Below are 16756 nucleotides of genomic sequence, written 5' to 3' on the forward strand. Positions count from 1 at the left end.
TTTTCACTCTCCAATGTTCAAAGTTAGGCTTCCATGATATGTTTATGCAAAATGATATTTCAAATCAATCCAACATTAAGTTTCCATTGGTGTTACATTCTTACAGTAAAGATGCTCACAATTCGATTCTGCATGATAGATCCTAACATATTGAACTTAACCGTCATTTTGTAAAAGAGAAATTAGATGATTAAATTGTATGTTTACCACTTAGAAATTAGATGATTAAATTGTATGTTTACCACTTCTTAGAAATTAGATGATTAAATTGTATGTTTACCACTTCTGATCTCTGGTCAACAAAATGTAGATATATTAACCAAAAGTTTGGTAAACCTCATCATAGTCTAAACCCCCAGCTGCCATTTGGTATCTGTGTGAAACAGGGAGCCTTCAATGATCTAAACCTGTTTAGATAATCGCCGATGGTCTCAGTGAACCTTCTTTTAGATAATCGTCGATGGTCTCAGTGAACCTTCTTTTAATGTTCGACAACTCTGGAAACATCTGTTTACATCTATTAAAACCTAAAATGTTTCGTATATTCAACTTAAGATCATTTTGATTCTAAACAAATTAGATATTTGAAAAGTCCTCACAGCAAAATTTGTATATAAATATTTTTCCTAATGTGCTACCAGAACTAAATTCACTTCTATGGCGTTGCTGCCCCACATTGGAAATTATGAACCAGAGTATATATCATGAATTTACAAAACAGTTGGAATGAAAACGTTAGTTAGACAGTAGTTAAGTTTGGATTTTCAGATGTACCTCTTTCTCCAGTTTAGAATTTTCTTGAGACTGCACTGCATCATATTCCAATGATGAATGATTGTAAAGGACCTCTTAGAAACCTTTATAGAAGTGAATATTATGAAAAACAAGCTGAAAATATCATAACTTATTTTTATACTCTTACAAACACATTAACAAGTACTTAAAATATATTCAAATAAACTCTTCTATACTTCTCCTTTGATACATGGCACTAACACATAGTGGGTGAGTGGCTAAGATCATTCAACGAGAGGATTGAGCACCTGGCCAACAAAGAGGATCGTTCCTGTCAAGTCTTCTCTTATCACAAATAAGAAAGGACGGTCAGCTACAAAGTCTATTGGAGATGGAACACGCATACTCCTTAACAGTACTGTTGCTGCTGTGGCCGCAGCAGCTTCTGTGCCTTCTTCATTCACTTCAATGAAAGACTTATGAAATATATTAGAAACACAAAGGTTTTGACCCTGAAGAGAGTCCACCATTTTCGTCAAACCTCCCGTAGAGAAAGGTAGAACCACTCCTAACTCTTTCAGTACATCAGAAGTTTCAAGCCCAAATGAAATTTTGAATCTTGGAATCCTGAAATCACCTACTTCCACTTTCTCAGAAGGGAGTTTATGATCAAGTAACTCAGATTCAGAAGCCACTTTCTCAACCAAAGCTGACAATCCATCTTTTGCATTCGGAAGAAAAAAATACATAGAGAATTGACGCTTATCTTCACCTCGCTTATAAGGAAGACCAAGGACTTTAAAATCATTGAATTCTCTAATAAGCTGCTTCTTCTTGCTGGTCATGAAGGGAACCTTGACAGAGCTACCATTCAAAAGATGAAAATCGTTATCTTTCGTTGAAGAAGCATCAAACTTGTCACTCCATGCTCCTTTAAAGTATAATGCATTAGCAAAGATGAGCCTGGTTGAGCTATTGACTGATCCTTCAGGAAGAAGTTCTTTAATGAGGCCATTAGTCTCTTTTTCAGCCCATAAATTCACTTCATTGCTCACTTCAACAGCCTTCAAAACCATATCAAATTTAAAAATCAATTCACTCATAATCAATTCTTGCCAAGCAGAACCAAACACACAGTTAATCAATTTAGAATTAATCAATTTAAAATTGTTAATGACCAAAAGTCTGAACTATGAAACCCTAACACAAAATTGTTCGAGAAGGTGTTAAGAGGGAGATATCAGACATACATACCTTGTTCTGGAAATCGACGGATGACAAATTGGCTTTGAAGTCAGTAGACACGATTTCTTTGAAGGAAGGTTGAAGCGATAGGGTTTGTTCAATCCAGACACCGTCGATGAAAGAGAGGAGAGGTCCGCCGGCGGGAGCGGCATCGGAGAGGACGACGGAAACGAGCTGAGAGGTGAGGGAGTTGAGATGATCGGTGGATTTGGATTTGAGAAATTCAAGAAGCTGTTGTTGTGTGGGACCGTCGGAGCCAGCAGCGATGATGCTAAGAACAACTTGGAGCGAAAGTGGAGATAACACGACGTTCTTATCTTGATGAGATACTTTGGAGAACAAATGGTTGGCGATGGTGAAGGAAACGTTTGTTTGGTGGGTTATTGATTCACGGAGATCCATTATTTCTTGTTTTGATTTTTAAACAGATCTAGAACTTTCGAGCACTATTACTTTTCTGAGTTTCTCAATTTTGAAATTGGTTATTTAATGCAACTATCAGCGGTAGTTTCTGTGTGTATGTGCCACTGTGTTGCAGTCGGTGCTGGCGCGTTGTTCTCTTAGATCGACATTTCGTCTTAATGCTTACCGACTAAGTTTGGAATTTGATACTGTCAATGTTTTGGGCTTTTCCGAACCAGCTGTAAGCTTATGAGATTTTCTCTTCACACCCTTATTTATTTATTTTTTGGCATTTTCTCATCGCAATTTTGTTATTTCTTACTAGTCGTGAAATTTCTAAAATATTTCATGTTTTTGAAGATATATTTTTGGATGCATTAAATTTTATTTTTTAAAAATAAAATTTGGAGATATGTCTATGAAATATTTTTAAGGGTGTGTTTAGATGTGTACCTCCGAACTAAACTATTTCAAGAAAAATCAAAAGCAGAAACATTACAGAACCATTTCAACACCAATACCTACATTAGCATTGCATTAAATAAAAATATTCATTACATAGATAGTCACGAAAATAAATTTAACATTACATAACCATTTCAAGGAGACGTTGCAACATAATGATTATATAACCGACGGATCTGTGAATATTCGCATCCACTTCAATCGGGCCATTTGATTCATAACATAGAAAAATACTCCACATAACCTTTAAATCTACATCAGTCCTCCCTTCGATGCTTTCTTATTTGATTCTCTTTCAAGCTCCATCAATTTTGTAAACTCTATCATCCTCTCCAAAAATTAATCCAATCAAGTTTCTGCCTCATTTGTTGAATGTGACGTCCACTCGATCGATGTTGCTAAAATTAGACACCCAGGTTTCAAATAAACCGGAATAAAATGTAGGCCGTTTGAAAGAAAGCTATGCACATGATGCGTCCGAATAGGTTTTTAGGTGGACCACCTGGCAATGGAAAAAATGTCTTCAAGAACACATATCTTGTCAGATCAATACACTCATCCATATGCACTTGTTATAATGTGGCTCATTTTAGAGAAGCACGGTCATTTTGAAAATGGTGCTTTACCGCTAGGACAAGGAATAAATGCGTCTTGAATTGATTAAAAAAATTTGGACATGTATAACTTCATGTAAAATTCCCTATGCGTTATCAACTCTTTCAAAAGTGCAACACGGATAAGTTGGTGATTGTCCTCTCCTTTACCAAGCAATTCAGATTCAATTTGAAAACCGCAATGACCATCATCCCCAAGATTTACAATACGCTCAATGTTTTTGTACATAAAAAATGCATTTCATCGATGAGTTCAATCCCAGACATCGGTGGTGAAAGAGGTGGTGAAGGTTTACTAATGCGAGCACCTTTTTGAACATTTTTTTTGTTGAGATTTTGGAGTTGAAAAATCTTGGAAATGTGACTCAACATGTTCAAAGTACGATGAAGACCGCTTTGTTAAATTGTCATCTTGAGTCGATTTTACCTTTTAGGAGCACCTTTGATTTTACCCGATTGCGAATGAGGTTTCAAATATGTAGTTACAGAGGCAACATATAATTCTTTTATGGATGAATTTAATATACCAATCTATGCATCCATAATTTCTTCCACCACCACACTTGGTTTGACCTTTTTTATGTCTTCTCCTTTGATTTGTTTGGTGCCTACCGCGGGTTTTAGCCGACTCCTTACATTTTTTGTAATTTGATATCGACAAAGTAATGTGTATGATGTGGCAAACAGCTTTGCAATCAAATTCATTAGTGCGGTGTCTCGATCGGTGATAATTACATTCGGCATGTTTTCTTGATCATTCAACAAAATCTTGCACACTTCCAATGCCCATGTAACATTGACCTCTTTTTCGGATTTCAAAAATGCAAATCCCACTGAAAAAGTCTTCTTCGTAGAAGTAACACCAACAATTTCAAGAAGCGGAAACTTATACTTTTTGGTCTTGTACGTTGCATCAATAATGAGGAGAGTAGAAGTAACTTACAAATTTTATATAAAATAATAACTTTTTTTAAAATATTTCGATATATATTATATAACTATTAAAAAATGTATTGTTGAAAGAAATATTTTATAAAATGGGAAAAATATGTTACTAATACAAATATTTTTATAAATGGAAAATTTATATTGTTGATACAAATATTTTTATAAATGAAAAAATATATTATTGATACAAATACTTTTATACACAGAAAAAAATATATTGTTGATACAAATATATTTTATAAACAACAAATTTTTAAATACGGGAAATTTTTTACTATTTTAAGAAAAATAAAAAGTAATTTTAAAAATGTATAATTAATTTTAGTGTGTTTGATTATTTTTTAAAATAGGTTTGATTAGATCTCTAAAAGTTAATTTTAAATTAAAATTTATATACGGAGACAATTTATAATTGATTCTAATATTTTTTAAATTTATAAAAATACTAAAACAAAAATATCAAAGTGACTTTAAGATTTAGAGTTTAAAATAGCCGTTTTATAATCAATTAAAAATAAATGAATGCTTAAAAAATATGTATACTTTAAAAACTTGATAAGTGTATCTTTAATTTTTATTTTAATAAAATTAAAAACAATTTTAAAGTTGTATAATTAATTTTAATGTGTTGGGTTATTTCTTAAAAAAATATTGACTAGATCTTAAAAAAAAATTAATTAAAATTTATATATGAAAAAAATTTAAAATTGTATAATTAATTAATTAAAATATTTTATATATGAAAAAAATTATAGGCAGAGCTTTATTATCTCTTTTAAAAATAATAAACTTTTTTAATTAAGTAATTTTACCCTATTTTGTCCTTATTATTAATCTAAATATTTCTATATACAAAAAATAATATTTATGATTCAAATAATTTTTATTCAAAAATGGTATACGGGAATAAATTTATCATTGATCTAAAAATAATTTTGTATACGTGAAAAAAATTTATTATTGATCAAAATATTTTTATATATGAAAAATGGTATTTATGATCCAAAAATATTTTATTCAAAAATGGTATACGGGAAAAAAATTATTGTTGATCTAAATATTTTTAAATACAAAAATTTGTCATTGATCTACATAATAAACTTTATTATCTCTTTTAAAAATAATAATCTTTTTTAATTAAGTAATTTTACCCTATTCTGTCCTTATTATTAATCTAAATATTTCTATATACAAAAAATAATATTTATGATTCAAATAATTTTTATTCAAAAATGGTATACGGGAATAAATTTATCATTGATCTAAAAATAATATTTGTATACGTGAAAAAAATTTATTATTTATCAAAATATTTTTATATATGAAAAATGATATTTATGATCCAAAAATATTTTATTCAAAAATGATATACGAGAAAAAAATTATTGTTGATCTAAATATTTTTAAATACAAAAATTTGTCATTGATCTACATATTTTTGCAAACGAAATCTAAAAAAACTAATATTTATAATTCTAAAATAGTATATGCAAAGAAATCTATTATTGATTTAAATATTTTTCTATAAAAAAATATTTATTATTGATCTAGATTTTTTTTTACCTTCTATTTAAAATGAATATATTATATAAACAAATACGCGTACGAAACTAATATACTAATATCCATGTGTAAGCACGAGTCTGTTACTCCTTAACCAATGTATTTAATTGTATAAATATATAGATTTATTTCTATGTTAAATATGGAGTTGAAAATTGTTAGAGTTTAAATGAAATGAAAGAGACTAATTCCCTTGCACCGTATAAAATAACTCTTAAATGAAAGTTAGTTTGATTAACATTATTTAGAGAGTAGATAAGTTTGAATTTTACTGCTTTCCCCACTTCAAAACTTTCTTGAAGACCAATGGAATGCTTATTTGCGAAGGACCTCTTCCATACTCCTCTCATCCCCTTAACACATGACCGTCATTTGTGGATCATATCCAAAACGATATAGTACGGTACTATTTTCATCATAAATCTAGTTGATAAATGAGAAAACAAGTTATTTATTCATCTTTCATGATTCTAATAGATTGTGGTTGGCTAAGATCATCCAGCAAGAGGATTTAGCATCTGACCAACAAAGAAGATTGTTCCAGTCAAGTCTTCTCTAATCATAAATAAGAAAGGATGGTCAGCTACAAAGTCTACTCTTGGAACCCGCCTAGGCCTACTACGCCTAGATAATATTCTTGATGTGGCCGCCGCTGCTTCTGTGCCTTCTTCATTCACTTCAATAAAACACTTATGAAATATATTAGAAACATAAAGATTTTGACCCGCAACAGAGTCCACCATGTTTGTCAAACCTCCTTCAGAGAAAGGTAAAACCACTCCTAACTCTTTTAGTACATCAGAAGTTTCAAGCCCAAATGAAATTTTGAATCTTGGAATCCTGAAGTCACCTACTCCCACTTGTTCAGAAGGAAGCTTCTGATCAAGTAATTCAGATTCGGAAGCCACTTTCTCAACCAAAGCTGGCAATCCATCCTTTGCATTCGGAAGAAAAAAATACATGGAGAATCGACGTTTATCTTCGCCTTGCTTATAAGGAAGACCAAGGACTTTAAAATCATTGAATTCTCTAATAAAATGCCTCTTCTTACTCGTCATGAAGGGAACCTTGATTGCGCTACCATTCAAAAGGTGAAAATCGTTATCTTTCGTTAAGGAAACATTAAACTTGTTATTCCATATTCCTTTAAAGTATAGTGCATTAGCAAAGATGAGCCTGGTTGAGCTGTTGACTGATCCTATAGGAAGAAGTTCTTTAATGAGTCCATTAGTCTCTTTTTCAACCCATAAATTCACTTCATTGCTCACTTCAACAGCCTTCAAAACCAGATTATACAAATAGATCAATTGAATTATCTTCACACATTACTTACGTTGCTAAATTAGTTTGATTTTATAAAACAGTAAGGAGATGAGAATTGTTTTCATGATTTTTTTTATAGAAATTTATACTTATTGCTTCTATAGTACTAGAACATATAGACATACCTTGTTCTGGAAATCAACGGAAGACAAATTGGCTTTAAAATCAGTAGACACGATTTGTTTAAATGAAGGTTGAAGAGATAGTGTCTGTTCAATCCATACACCATCGACGAAAGAGAGGAAAGGTCCGCCAGCTGGAGAAGCGTCGGTGAGGACGTCGGAAACGAGTTGAGAGGCGAAGGAGTTGAGATGATCGGTGGATTTGGATTGAAGGAAGTCAAGAAGCTGTTGTTGTGTGGGACCATCAGAGCCAGCAGCCATGATGCTAAGATCAAGTTGGAGCGAGAGTGGAGAAAACACAATGTTGTTATACTTATGAGATTCTTTTGAGAACAAATGGTTGGTAATGCTGAAGGAAACGTTGGTTTGGTTGGTAACTGATTCGCGGAGGTCCATTATTTCTCTTCCAAGTATTTCAAGTTTAAAGTTGGTTATTTAGTGCTTACTATTAGTCCATTACTTGTAGTTTTATACTATGTAGTGTGTGTATGTGCCACTCTCTTACAAACTAAGTTTCCCCTTGATGCTTACCGACTAAGTTTGAAATTTCATACTGTCTACTTTATAGAGTGCATTTTCCAACTCTGAAACTTTTTCCTTTTTTCTTTGACAGACTTAAACTTCATGAATAGGGGCCTTAATGAGATTTTTTGTTTGAGAAAAGAAGTTTTCCATTGGAAAAGTGATTTTATGAATACTATTTTCTTATTTCTCATTGCACCCCTTCAAACTTTATTTGTGTAAAGTCACTGAAGTTACAAAGTTATCGGAGCAGTAAAGTCACTAAATCCAATCCAATTCTCATTTTCATCTTTTTTGAATATATTTATTTGTGTAAATTCTGATTTTTTTTTCCGGTTGTTTTGGTTCATATCATTACACATTCAATTGACTTCAAAAGTTATAGAACAGAAAAATATCATGTGACATGCACACTGGCGGGACTTGGAATTATTTTATGAGGGGACCAGAAAGATACATATAATATATCTATTTATAACTAATTTGTCATCAAACAGAAATTGGTACAATGTTTAATTATCCTTCTTTTAACTAGAGAATCACTTTCAAACATCTAAAAACTAAGACACCATTTTAACCAATAAAGTAAAAAACATAAATTTTGGTCAATTAGTTAAACACTTTCGAATTTTGAAAAATGCAGTAAGTAGTTCATATGTTCTAGACTTTTCGAATTTACAAAACCGAAATGTTCAAATATTTGTTCCAATGAAAAAAAAAATCATTAATCACTCGGGAATATGAAGAATGTTAGATGAATATACAAAGATCAAATTTCACAGCAATACATACTTCAGTTATCTTTTCCTGCTCCTCACATTTAAGACCAAAAAATTTATATCAAAGCTTGGGAGTGCATCAACCTTACCAATAACAGCGTGCTCCTCACATTTAAGACCAAAAAATATATATCAAAGCTTGGGAGTACATCAACCTTACCAATAACAGCGTGCACTCTATCAAGCCATTTGTATCTTTTTTTCACTATTCTTTCGAAATGGTGATAACAGCCAGTGGCGGAGCCACGTTGGGACAGCGGGTGGGGTGGTCACCCCAATATTTTAACAAATATGTTATTTATGTATAATACTTAAAATGTGAAATGGCCTCGTGGTTAAAGCTTTGTTTTACAACTTGATGTCTCCGGTTTTACACTCAGCTTGACTTGACATGATATTTTGCAACTTAATTTCAAAAGCTTAGAACTTAACCTGATATTTTGCAACTTAATTTCAAAAGCTCATACCACTACAATCTTTTTTTAGTAGAAATGCATAAAAAAAAATTTATATGGTTCTAGTATTAGTACTAAAACTATATATATATATATATATATATATATATATATATATATATATATATATATATATATATATATATATATATATATATATATATATATATATATATATATATATATATATATATATATATATATATATTATTTTATCAAAAATAAAACTATTTATCCTAGTTTTAAATTGTTGATGTGTTGTAATTACGATTATTGGGGTTGTTATATTGCGTATTGCGGCCGTTGCAACATGATTTTTAGTTGAGTGGTGGTTGAAATATATTAGTATTGTTTAAAAATATTTCATGTTAATATTTTTCATTTTATAAAAATAGAAAGTAAATTGAATTTTGAGATTCTGAAATTTTGTATTTCGACGGAAATACTTGAAGAACCATAAGCAAAATTGTTTGATGTGATTTCCAGAGTAGTCATCCACAATGACAAGAGCGTAGACAATTCCACCTAAATTTATGTTTCTAGATGGGGCAAAAAGGTCTATGTGAAGCATCTGTAAGGGCTGATCAATAGAAACTATATTTTTCGATTTAAAAGAGCTGCTTACTTGCTTCCCTTTATGACATGCATCACGTAATTTGTTCTTTTCAAAACGCAAGTTTGACAGTATGTCAACAAGATCTTTGCAACAAACTTATTTAAGTGATCTATGTGGATGTGTATTGTTCTCCTATGACATAGCCAAAATTCATCCTCATTACTTAGGAGACATATATCATTTGAAGGAATCTTGTTTAAATTTGTTAGTTCAATGGTTTTGTGATTGACATTAGTTTTGCTAAAATATGGTTCTTAACTGATGTTGAAACATCTTAATCAACTGTCAAGACAGGTTTTGCTGTCATGAGTTTTGACAGATGTTGTGACATCCTATACCAGAACATCATGACAGTGCAGACTGATTTTTCATCCTTGAAGATTTTATTGAAAAATATGAGATTTTAGAAGATTGAGACACTCATACAGGCGCAACCAATCAAGGAGTTTTTAGGACAAATGCATATTTGATTTGGTTTCAGAAAAATGATCATTGAGACTTTTTTAGAAAACTAAGATTTGATTTGTTCCTATTTTGTGCGAAGATCTTGCAACTGATTGAAAAAGGAGAATATTGGATTTGTTTCAGAATCCAAGCCCATACTGCAAGATTCTGTAAATAAGGACTTGTTAAGCCTAGTATAGCAAGCATTCACAAATAGAAACCGTGAGTGCAAATAAGAGTTGGTGTTTTGAGAGTCCTTTAAGGTTTTGTGTGTTTTTTTGTGTGTCACTCATGTATTTTCTGATACATTGAGGTGGACTGGTTGTTCCCACTCTTGAAGCTTTTAAGCAAGAGAGTTGAGTATTTTTCTTGATTGAAACTTTTAAGAAAAATCAAGTATTGTTTATTTGAAACTGTAATCTTTCTATTTTTTCTGTGAAACAGTAACTGGGATTGACACTTTTTTTATCACATAGGTGATTGGAAGTGAAAAGGAATTTCTCATATCTGTATGGTGATTTCTAGGTAGAAGTTACACGGGATAGTGATTAGGAGAAAACTCGTAAACTTGGATTGTTTAGGCTTTGAACTAATACTATTATAGTGGATTTCCTTTCTGGCTTTGTAGCCCCCAAATTAGATTAGTTATACTGAACTAGGTTAACAATTACTTGTGTTATTTATCATTCTGTAGTGTGTTTCAGTTTTGATATATTTGTGTTATTAGTCAACAGATGTCATAACATTTGTCTTGACATTGTGTGGTGTTAGAACATTAGTCTTGACATTTGTATTGTAAGTGCCAGAATTTTAAAATTCACTGTGTAGAGTTTCATTTGATTTTGATTTTATGACCCTACAGCCAGAAGAATCAAATGTCATGTTGTTGCCTTTGTGACACAATTGACTAATGTTGAGCAAATCATGCTTAAGTCCTTTTACCAAGAGGACCTCCCCAATCCTTGGATTAGGGAACTTACTGATGGTGCCAAAACCTAGTATTTTTTCCTTATTATTATCTCCAAATGAGACAAATCCTCATTCTTTAGGAAAGAAAGTGGATAATAAGGTTTTGTCACCTATCATATGCTTTGAACAACCACTATCAAGATATTATTTAGTGTTTGAGACGATAAAAAATTCCTGTAGAGAAATCGTTAGTTCTTAACTTTATATATAAATATCATCTTGGGTCCTTGTTTGTTAGTTTCATAAACATTTTTCTTTCTTGTTTTAGAGACATATGCATTTATAGAGTTAGTTGTTATTTTGGCTTTGTGTTCACTATGTTTCTAATAGAAGTATGAAGGGGATGCTCTTCTTTGCTTTCATGACTTTTCCTTATAAAACAAATCATGGCGAAGTGACCTACTTTATTGCAGTATTTGCGTTTTAATTTTTTACACTGAGATGTATTCTTGGTTTTATATATGTTCTCAAAGTTCTTGTTGTTCTTCGGTTCGTAAACTAATTCGGCTTGGTTATAGGAGGCTTTTTGATTTCCTAACAAGAATTCTAGATTATCTCTCCCTTTGGTAAATTTGACAAGTGTTTTCCAAATATTTCAAACTTCATTTTTTTAAATTGTTGCAGCTATCACACGTGTCAGGTTCATTATTTGAAGTGGAATTGTTTTGATTGAAGTTTTCTTCCTTCTCTCTAAGGCGTTCTATTTCCTTTTTACTTTTTGTTCGTTTTAACCCGAGCTCGAAAATAAAGAAACCATTGAATGGCATTCTAATCAGACCATTCCATGTGGAGACGATAATTCCCGGAGTAATACTTCCAATCTTTTGCTTGTCACGTTAGTGCGTCAACACCTCTAGCCTATAAATAGAGGTCCATTTCCACATTTCAAATCATTCAGAATTGTGTTTTTGACACTTCTCGCTCTTACTCTCTCTCTCTCTACACTTTTATTTTACTTTCCCTCACTAATATTTTAGTCAAAGTGCCTATTCAAGAAAGTTCTTTTGTGAATGAGGATAAGTTGTAATTCCGAAAGGATAAAATTGTAAAATTAACCAAGGGAATTGTTGTCTACAACTTGGTTGAATATTATCCATTTAGAGATTGTTTGGGTTAGAAGCTAAACTTGTAAAAGCTTTTGGTTTAGGGATTGTGTGATCAAACCCTTGTTTAGGTTTGAGTTCAGCCCGTGGTAAAATCTCATAGGTTATTAGTTAGCCCATGGTAAAACCAAGGCCAGGTTAAAGCTTAACCCGATATTAAAAGCTTGGATAAGTTTCGAGGTTAGGCTAGTATTAAAATTTCTTAGGTTATTGGTTAGTACGTGATAAAACCAAGGTTTAAGGTTTGTGAGCTCAGCCCGTGATAAAATCTTACAAATTTTGTTTAGAAGCTTGAAGACTAACCGCTCCAAAATTCTCGTGGAAATAAGACTAACTTCTTCTATCTACTACATGGAAAGGGGACTAACTGCTTCGATCTTCCGTTAGGAAGAAAAGACTTAAAGTGCTAAATTCCCGGTCTTATTTTTTGTTGGAATTCAACCATTTTCCTTGTATAAGGAGGTTCATGATTATTACATACTAAAAGCTCTCAACGTTATTTGGATACTCTCTCAAGGTCAATTCTTCAGGTGAGAAAAACACTATAAGGGGGGTTGAATTATGTTGACATTTTCTTCTTTTCCTTCTTAAGATCTGTTATCACATTCTGGCTCAGAATCTGATTCAGAGTATGATTGATAGCAGCGGAACATCTTGAACAAAAGTAAAGTATAAAGCAAGAAAACACATAAGAAATTTATCATGGTTCCTCCTACAAATCAGGAGTATTCCAGTCCCGTTGCACTTCCAAGAGATTTTCACTATAACCGAATATGATTACAAGTTGCTCAAGCACACAAGCAAGCTCAAACACACAAGCAAGAGACTTCCAATGCCCAAATACACAAGTAAGGGACTTTAATGCTCAAGCACACAAGCAAAAGCCTTATGATTTCTCCAGCACAAAAGCAAGAGAGTTTTACAAATGTTCAACAACACAAGCAAAAAACTTCGCAAATGCTCAAGTACATAAGCAAGAAACTTCACAAATGCTCAAACACACAAGCAAGAGACTTCACAAGTAAGGCACACAGGCAAGAGACTTCTAACAATCATTCTAATAGATAAATAACAGTGATAGAGTGATAGTTACACTTGATATAAAATCAGAGGTGTAAACAAATTACAACACAAAAAATATAAGACTTAAGAACTTTTAAGAATATACAACAGTAAGAAGTTCTAGGTTAGCTTGTGCTCTTTGTTTTGACAGAGTAACTTCTCCTTTTATTGTCAATGTGCAGTGTTGTATTTATCTCCAAATCTTCATATAATTTTATAGAGTTCCATGAAAGAGTCTTTGGATAAAATCTTCAAGCACAAGAGAGTCGTTGTAGAGAGGCATCAACAGATTCGTTGAAAAAAAGGAATTATCAGTTGCGAACGTACAGGCTTCTGCACCTTTCTTATAAGTTATTTTAACACCCCGAAAATCTATAGTAATTATTTAATTAGTTATTGAATGAATTTAGCGTGATTATATGAGTTCTTATGAAGTATTTGATATTTTGGTGATGATATGTGATGTTCATGTGTGTTATGAGGATTATTGAGAATTAAGAGTATTTTAGAATATTTAGAATAATTAAATGGGATTATTTTAATTAGTAAAATAGAATAATATTGGTAATTAGAGATGATAAGGGCAATATAGTCAATTCAAGGAGCTAAGTGAGGGAAAAAAGAGGAAATCCATATTAGGGGTCCAAGGGTTAAACGAGGAAGAGTGTGTGTTAAAGTTCATTCTGTGCAATCGTGAGATTTTTTTTGAAAGAACGCTTTGAATAGAAGCTTGGGCACAAGGAAGAACTCATAGAGGAATTTGTAGAACGCGGAGAGGAATTAGAATCAAGCTCCAAATCTAAGGTAAGGGGGGTTTATCTTGATTATTATTATAATTGGCTTAAGTGTTAGGTAATTGTAGGATTGCTTTGGGGTTTTGGTTTATGATGAATAGATGATGATGTGATAAATATTGATGAATTAGAAGTGTTGAATTATGATAGAATAGTATCCATAATGTGGAATACATAGGGATGTTATTGGATGATGAAATCTGGTATTTAAAGGATGTTTAAGGACCTATATTGTGTTGGAATCGCACAAGGTTTGGGACTAATTATGCAGGAAATCACAATAGGAAAACCCTGTTTGCATGGATTCGTCGGGTGAATTGACCCAGTCGTCGGGCGAATCGACCCAGACGTCGGGCGAATGGACTCGTCCAAGATGCGTCGGGCGAGCGAGTAGGCCAGTGGAAGCAGAGGCTATTAAATTCAGTCGCCGGGCGAATATACCCTCTCGTCGGGCGAATGTTGCTTGAATAAAAAAAATTGTAAGATTCATAACTTGAGTTTTATGACTTCGATTGACGTGCCGTTCGAAGTGTTGCGAAGCTAGAGTAATAATCAATAACTTAGTAAAATAAAATGAACCATAAAAAACAGAATTATAGGAGTTATAATGTGATGAGATGATGATGCTTAGTGATTATATACTAAAAAGCGTGGTTTCTATCGTGAATTGAGTTAATTATGCCTTGTTGTGAAGTGATGTATGTTTATATGATGATCTTGATGTTATGATGTGCGTATTATGAATATTGTGATGAGGAAAGATTAATATGATGAATGATGATGCGTTTTGACTAGTTGTGGTCGTATCTTGTGTGTTGTTGCGCATCATGCATTCATAGCATTTATCGAACAAGTAGTCCAATGAAGTTTTGCAGGATGATGATCCGAGGAAGTTAGAAGGACGATCTGTTCCAGTGATGAGCTCAATCCTATAGTGTGGATTGAGTGCAAATTGTGATGTGCTCTGGTTCCAAGTGATATGTTTGATGAATTATTGAATTGTGGTGCTTTGATGTGAGGGATTAGTGATTGTCGTTATACTATAGATGTAGTAAATGATGTCATGATGTTGTTGTTGTTCCTATGCCATGACTATTATATCTAATACTTATGCTTTTTATAATGATCGCAATTTACTCACTCTTTCTGCTTGAAAATGTTGCCTCGAAATGTAGGTAACTTGCAGGTGATCAAGATTAGTGCAGGAAGCTTAGGAGGTAGCTTCGGAGTGCACTTAATTAGTTTCCGTTGAGTCCAGTGGCTCTTGCTTTGATATGTAACATCAGGCTTGGGATCGCTTGATTGTGAAACTTGAGTACTTTTATGATTTTAAGGATTTTGTATTTCTTTCATAAATTGCGTTTTAGACCACGATGTGATAACACACGAAGTATGATGAATCTATTGATATTGAACTATCTTTCGTTGTATTGGAATTATTTTTATAAAGATGTTTTGAGACTTTTGTTTTTTGCTGCATATCCCTAGGTGTTTTGCAACTCGTGTTATGAAGCAGAATTGATTGTTATATGATATTCTATGAAGATGTGATGCCCTTTTGTGGAGTTTAAGTTGTTTTGTTTTTTGTTAATTTATTGCGAAAGTATATGTGGGTTAGAAGAGTGTTACATTAGTGGTATCAGAGCAGGTCGGCCCGTCCGGCCAGGTTATTGAGTCTGCAATTTGATGGTTGAATACTGTCAGTAGATTATTGTTAAGTGCCAAAATGTAGTTATTTTGTATATATGTTTTGTTGCACTTATCGATACTTTTTGTTAATACCGTTTGAATAATACCCCATTTTGTGTATAAATACGTATACTTTGTGAATAGATATAATTTCATATACTTTTATACTTTTTGATAGTTTTCTATTCATTTTGTAGGTATCGAGGCGTATTTGGAGCATGAGCAATAACGTGTCGAAGACACGGCTTCAAACGCGCGTCTTTGAGCATCGAAACCAACTCGTCAACGAATAAAGCTCAAAACCAAAGAATAATAAATCACCAATTTGGTTGATATGTTGTCATTGTTAGATAGTAAATTGAATAAGTTTTCCAACGCTTCGAACCGGGCGCAAATCAGAGTTACGGTTCTCAAGTTGCGCCATTTTTACTAAAAGCTATTTTTTCAATTCAGTAGGTTGGGCGCGATGCGCGCTCCTGCGCGCGACGCGCGCTGTACCAGATCCAAAATTGCATAAATAGGCGGAAATCAGATTTTTTAGGTTATGTTTTGGGTATTTTTAAACCCCAACTCATCCTAGGTCATTTTTGGGTAGATTTGGCTTGGAAACACCATTGGAGCTTGCAATCGGATGATCGGAGGTCGAATTTCTCATCAATCGGAGTTGACAAACCAAGAAATGTTTGGTTCCTCTTCTTCTCTTCTCTTTGTATTTCTCTTTTGGTGAGTTTGTATGTAAATACTCTAAACCCATGGATGTTTTTTACTCTTTGTACTAGTTGTATAATATATTTGCTTTACAAATCTTAATGGGTGTTTTCTTGATCTTTTTGCTTGAATGCTTTAGATTTGTGTTGTTGTAGAAATAGACATCACAAATCTTGATTAGGGGGATATCTGTTAGCT

General features: G+C 32.6%; 1 protein-coding gene and 1 long non-coding RNA gene across 3 annotated transcripts; one reads left to right on the top strand and one right to left on the bottom strand.

The window, feature by feature from the left end:
- Positions 1–832: 832 nt before the first annotated feature.
- On the bottom strand, positions 833–7813 carry LOC131660899 (serpin-ZX-like). 2 transcript variants are annotated; one of them, XM_058930258.1, is made up of 4 exons: positions 7421–7813; positions 6491–7249; positions 3227–3241; positions 833–1799 (listed from the first exon to the last, which is right to left on the bottom strand). In XM_058930258.1, the coding sequence occupies exons 1-4, from the start codon at positions 7811–7813 to the stop codon at positions 1020–1022; spliced, it is 1947 nt and encodes a 648-aa protein (XP_058786241.1). In that variant the 3' UTR covers positions 833–1019. The 2 variants fall into 2 exon arrangements, with proteins under 2 accessions (XP_058786241.1, XP_058786240.1); XM_058930257.1 differs by lacking the exons at positions 3227–3241; positions 6491–7249; positions 7421–7813 and adding an exon at positions 1990–2556 and having other exon boundaries at positions 875–1799.
- LOC131660900 (uncharacterized) lies at positions 6940–7999 on the top strand. Its single transcript, XR_009301067.1, has 2 exons — positions 6940–7063; positions 7489–7999. It is a non-coding gene; the product is annotated as an uncharacterized LOC131660900 (long non-coding RNA).
- Positions 8000–16756: the final 8757 nt, after the last annotated feature.

The sequence above is a fragment of the Vicia villosa genome, linkage group LG3 (genome assembly GCF_029867415.1).
Source record: "Vicia villosa cultivar HV-30 ecotype Madison, WI linkage group LG3, Vvil1.0, whole genome shotgun sequence".
Lineage (NCBI taxonomy): Eukaryota > Viridiplantae > Streptophyta > Magnoliopsida > Fabales > Fabaceae > Vicia > Vicia villosa.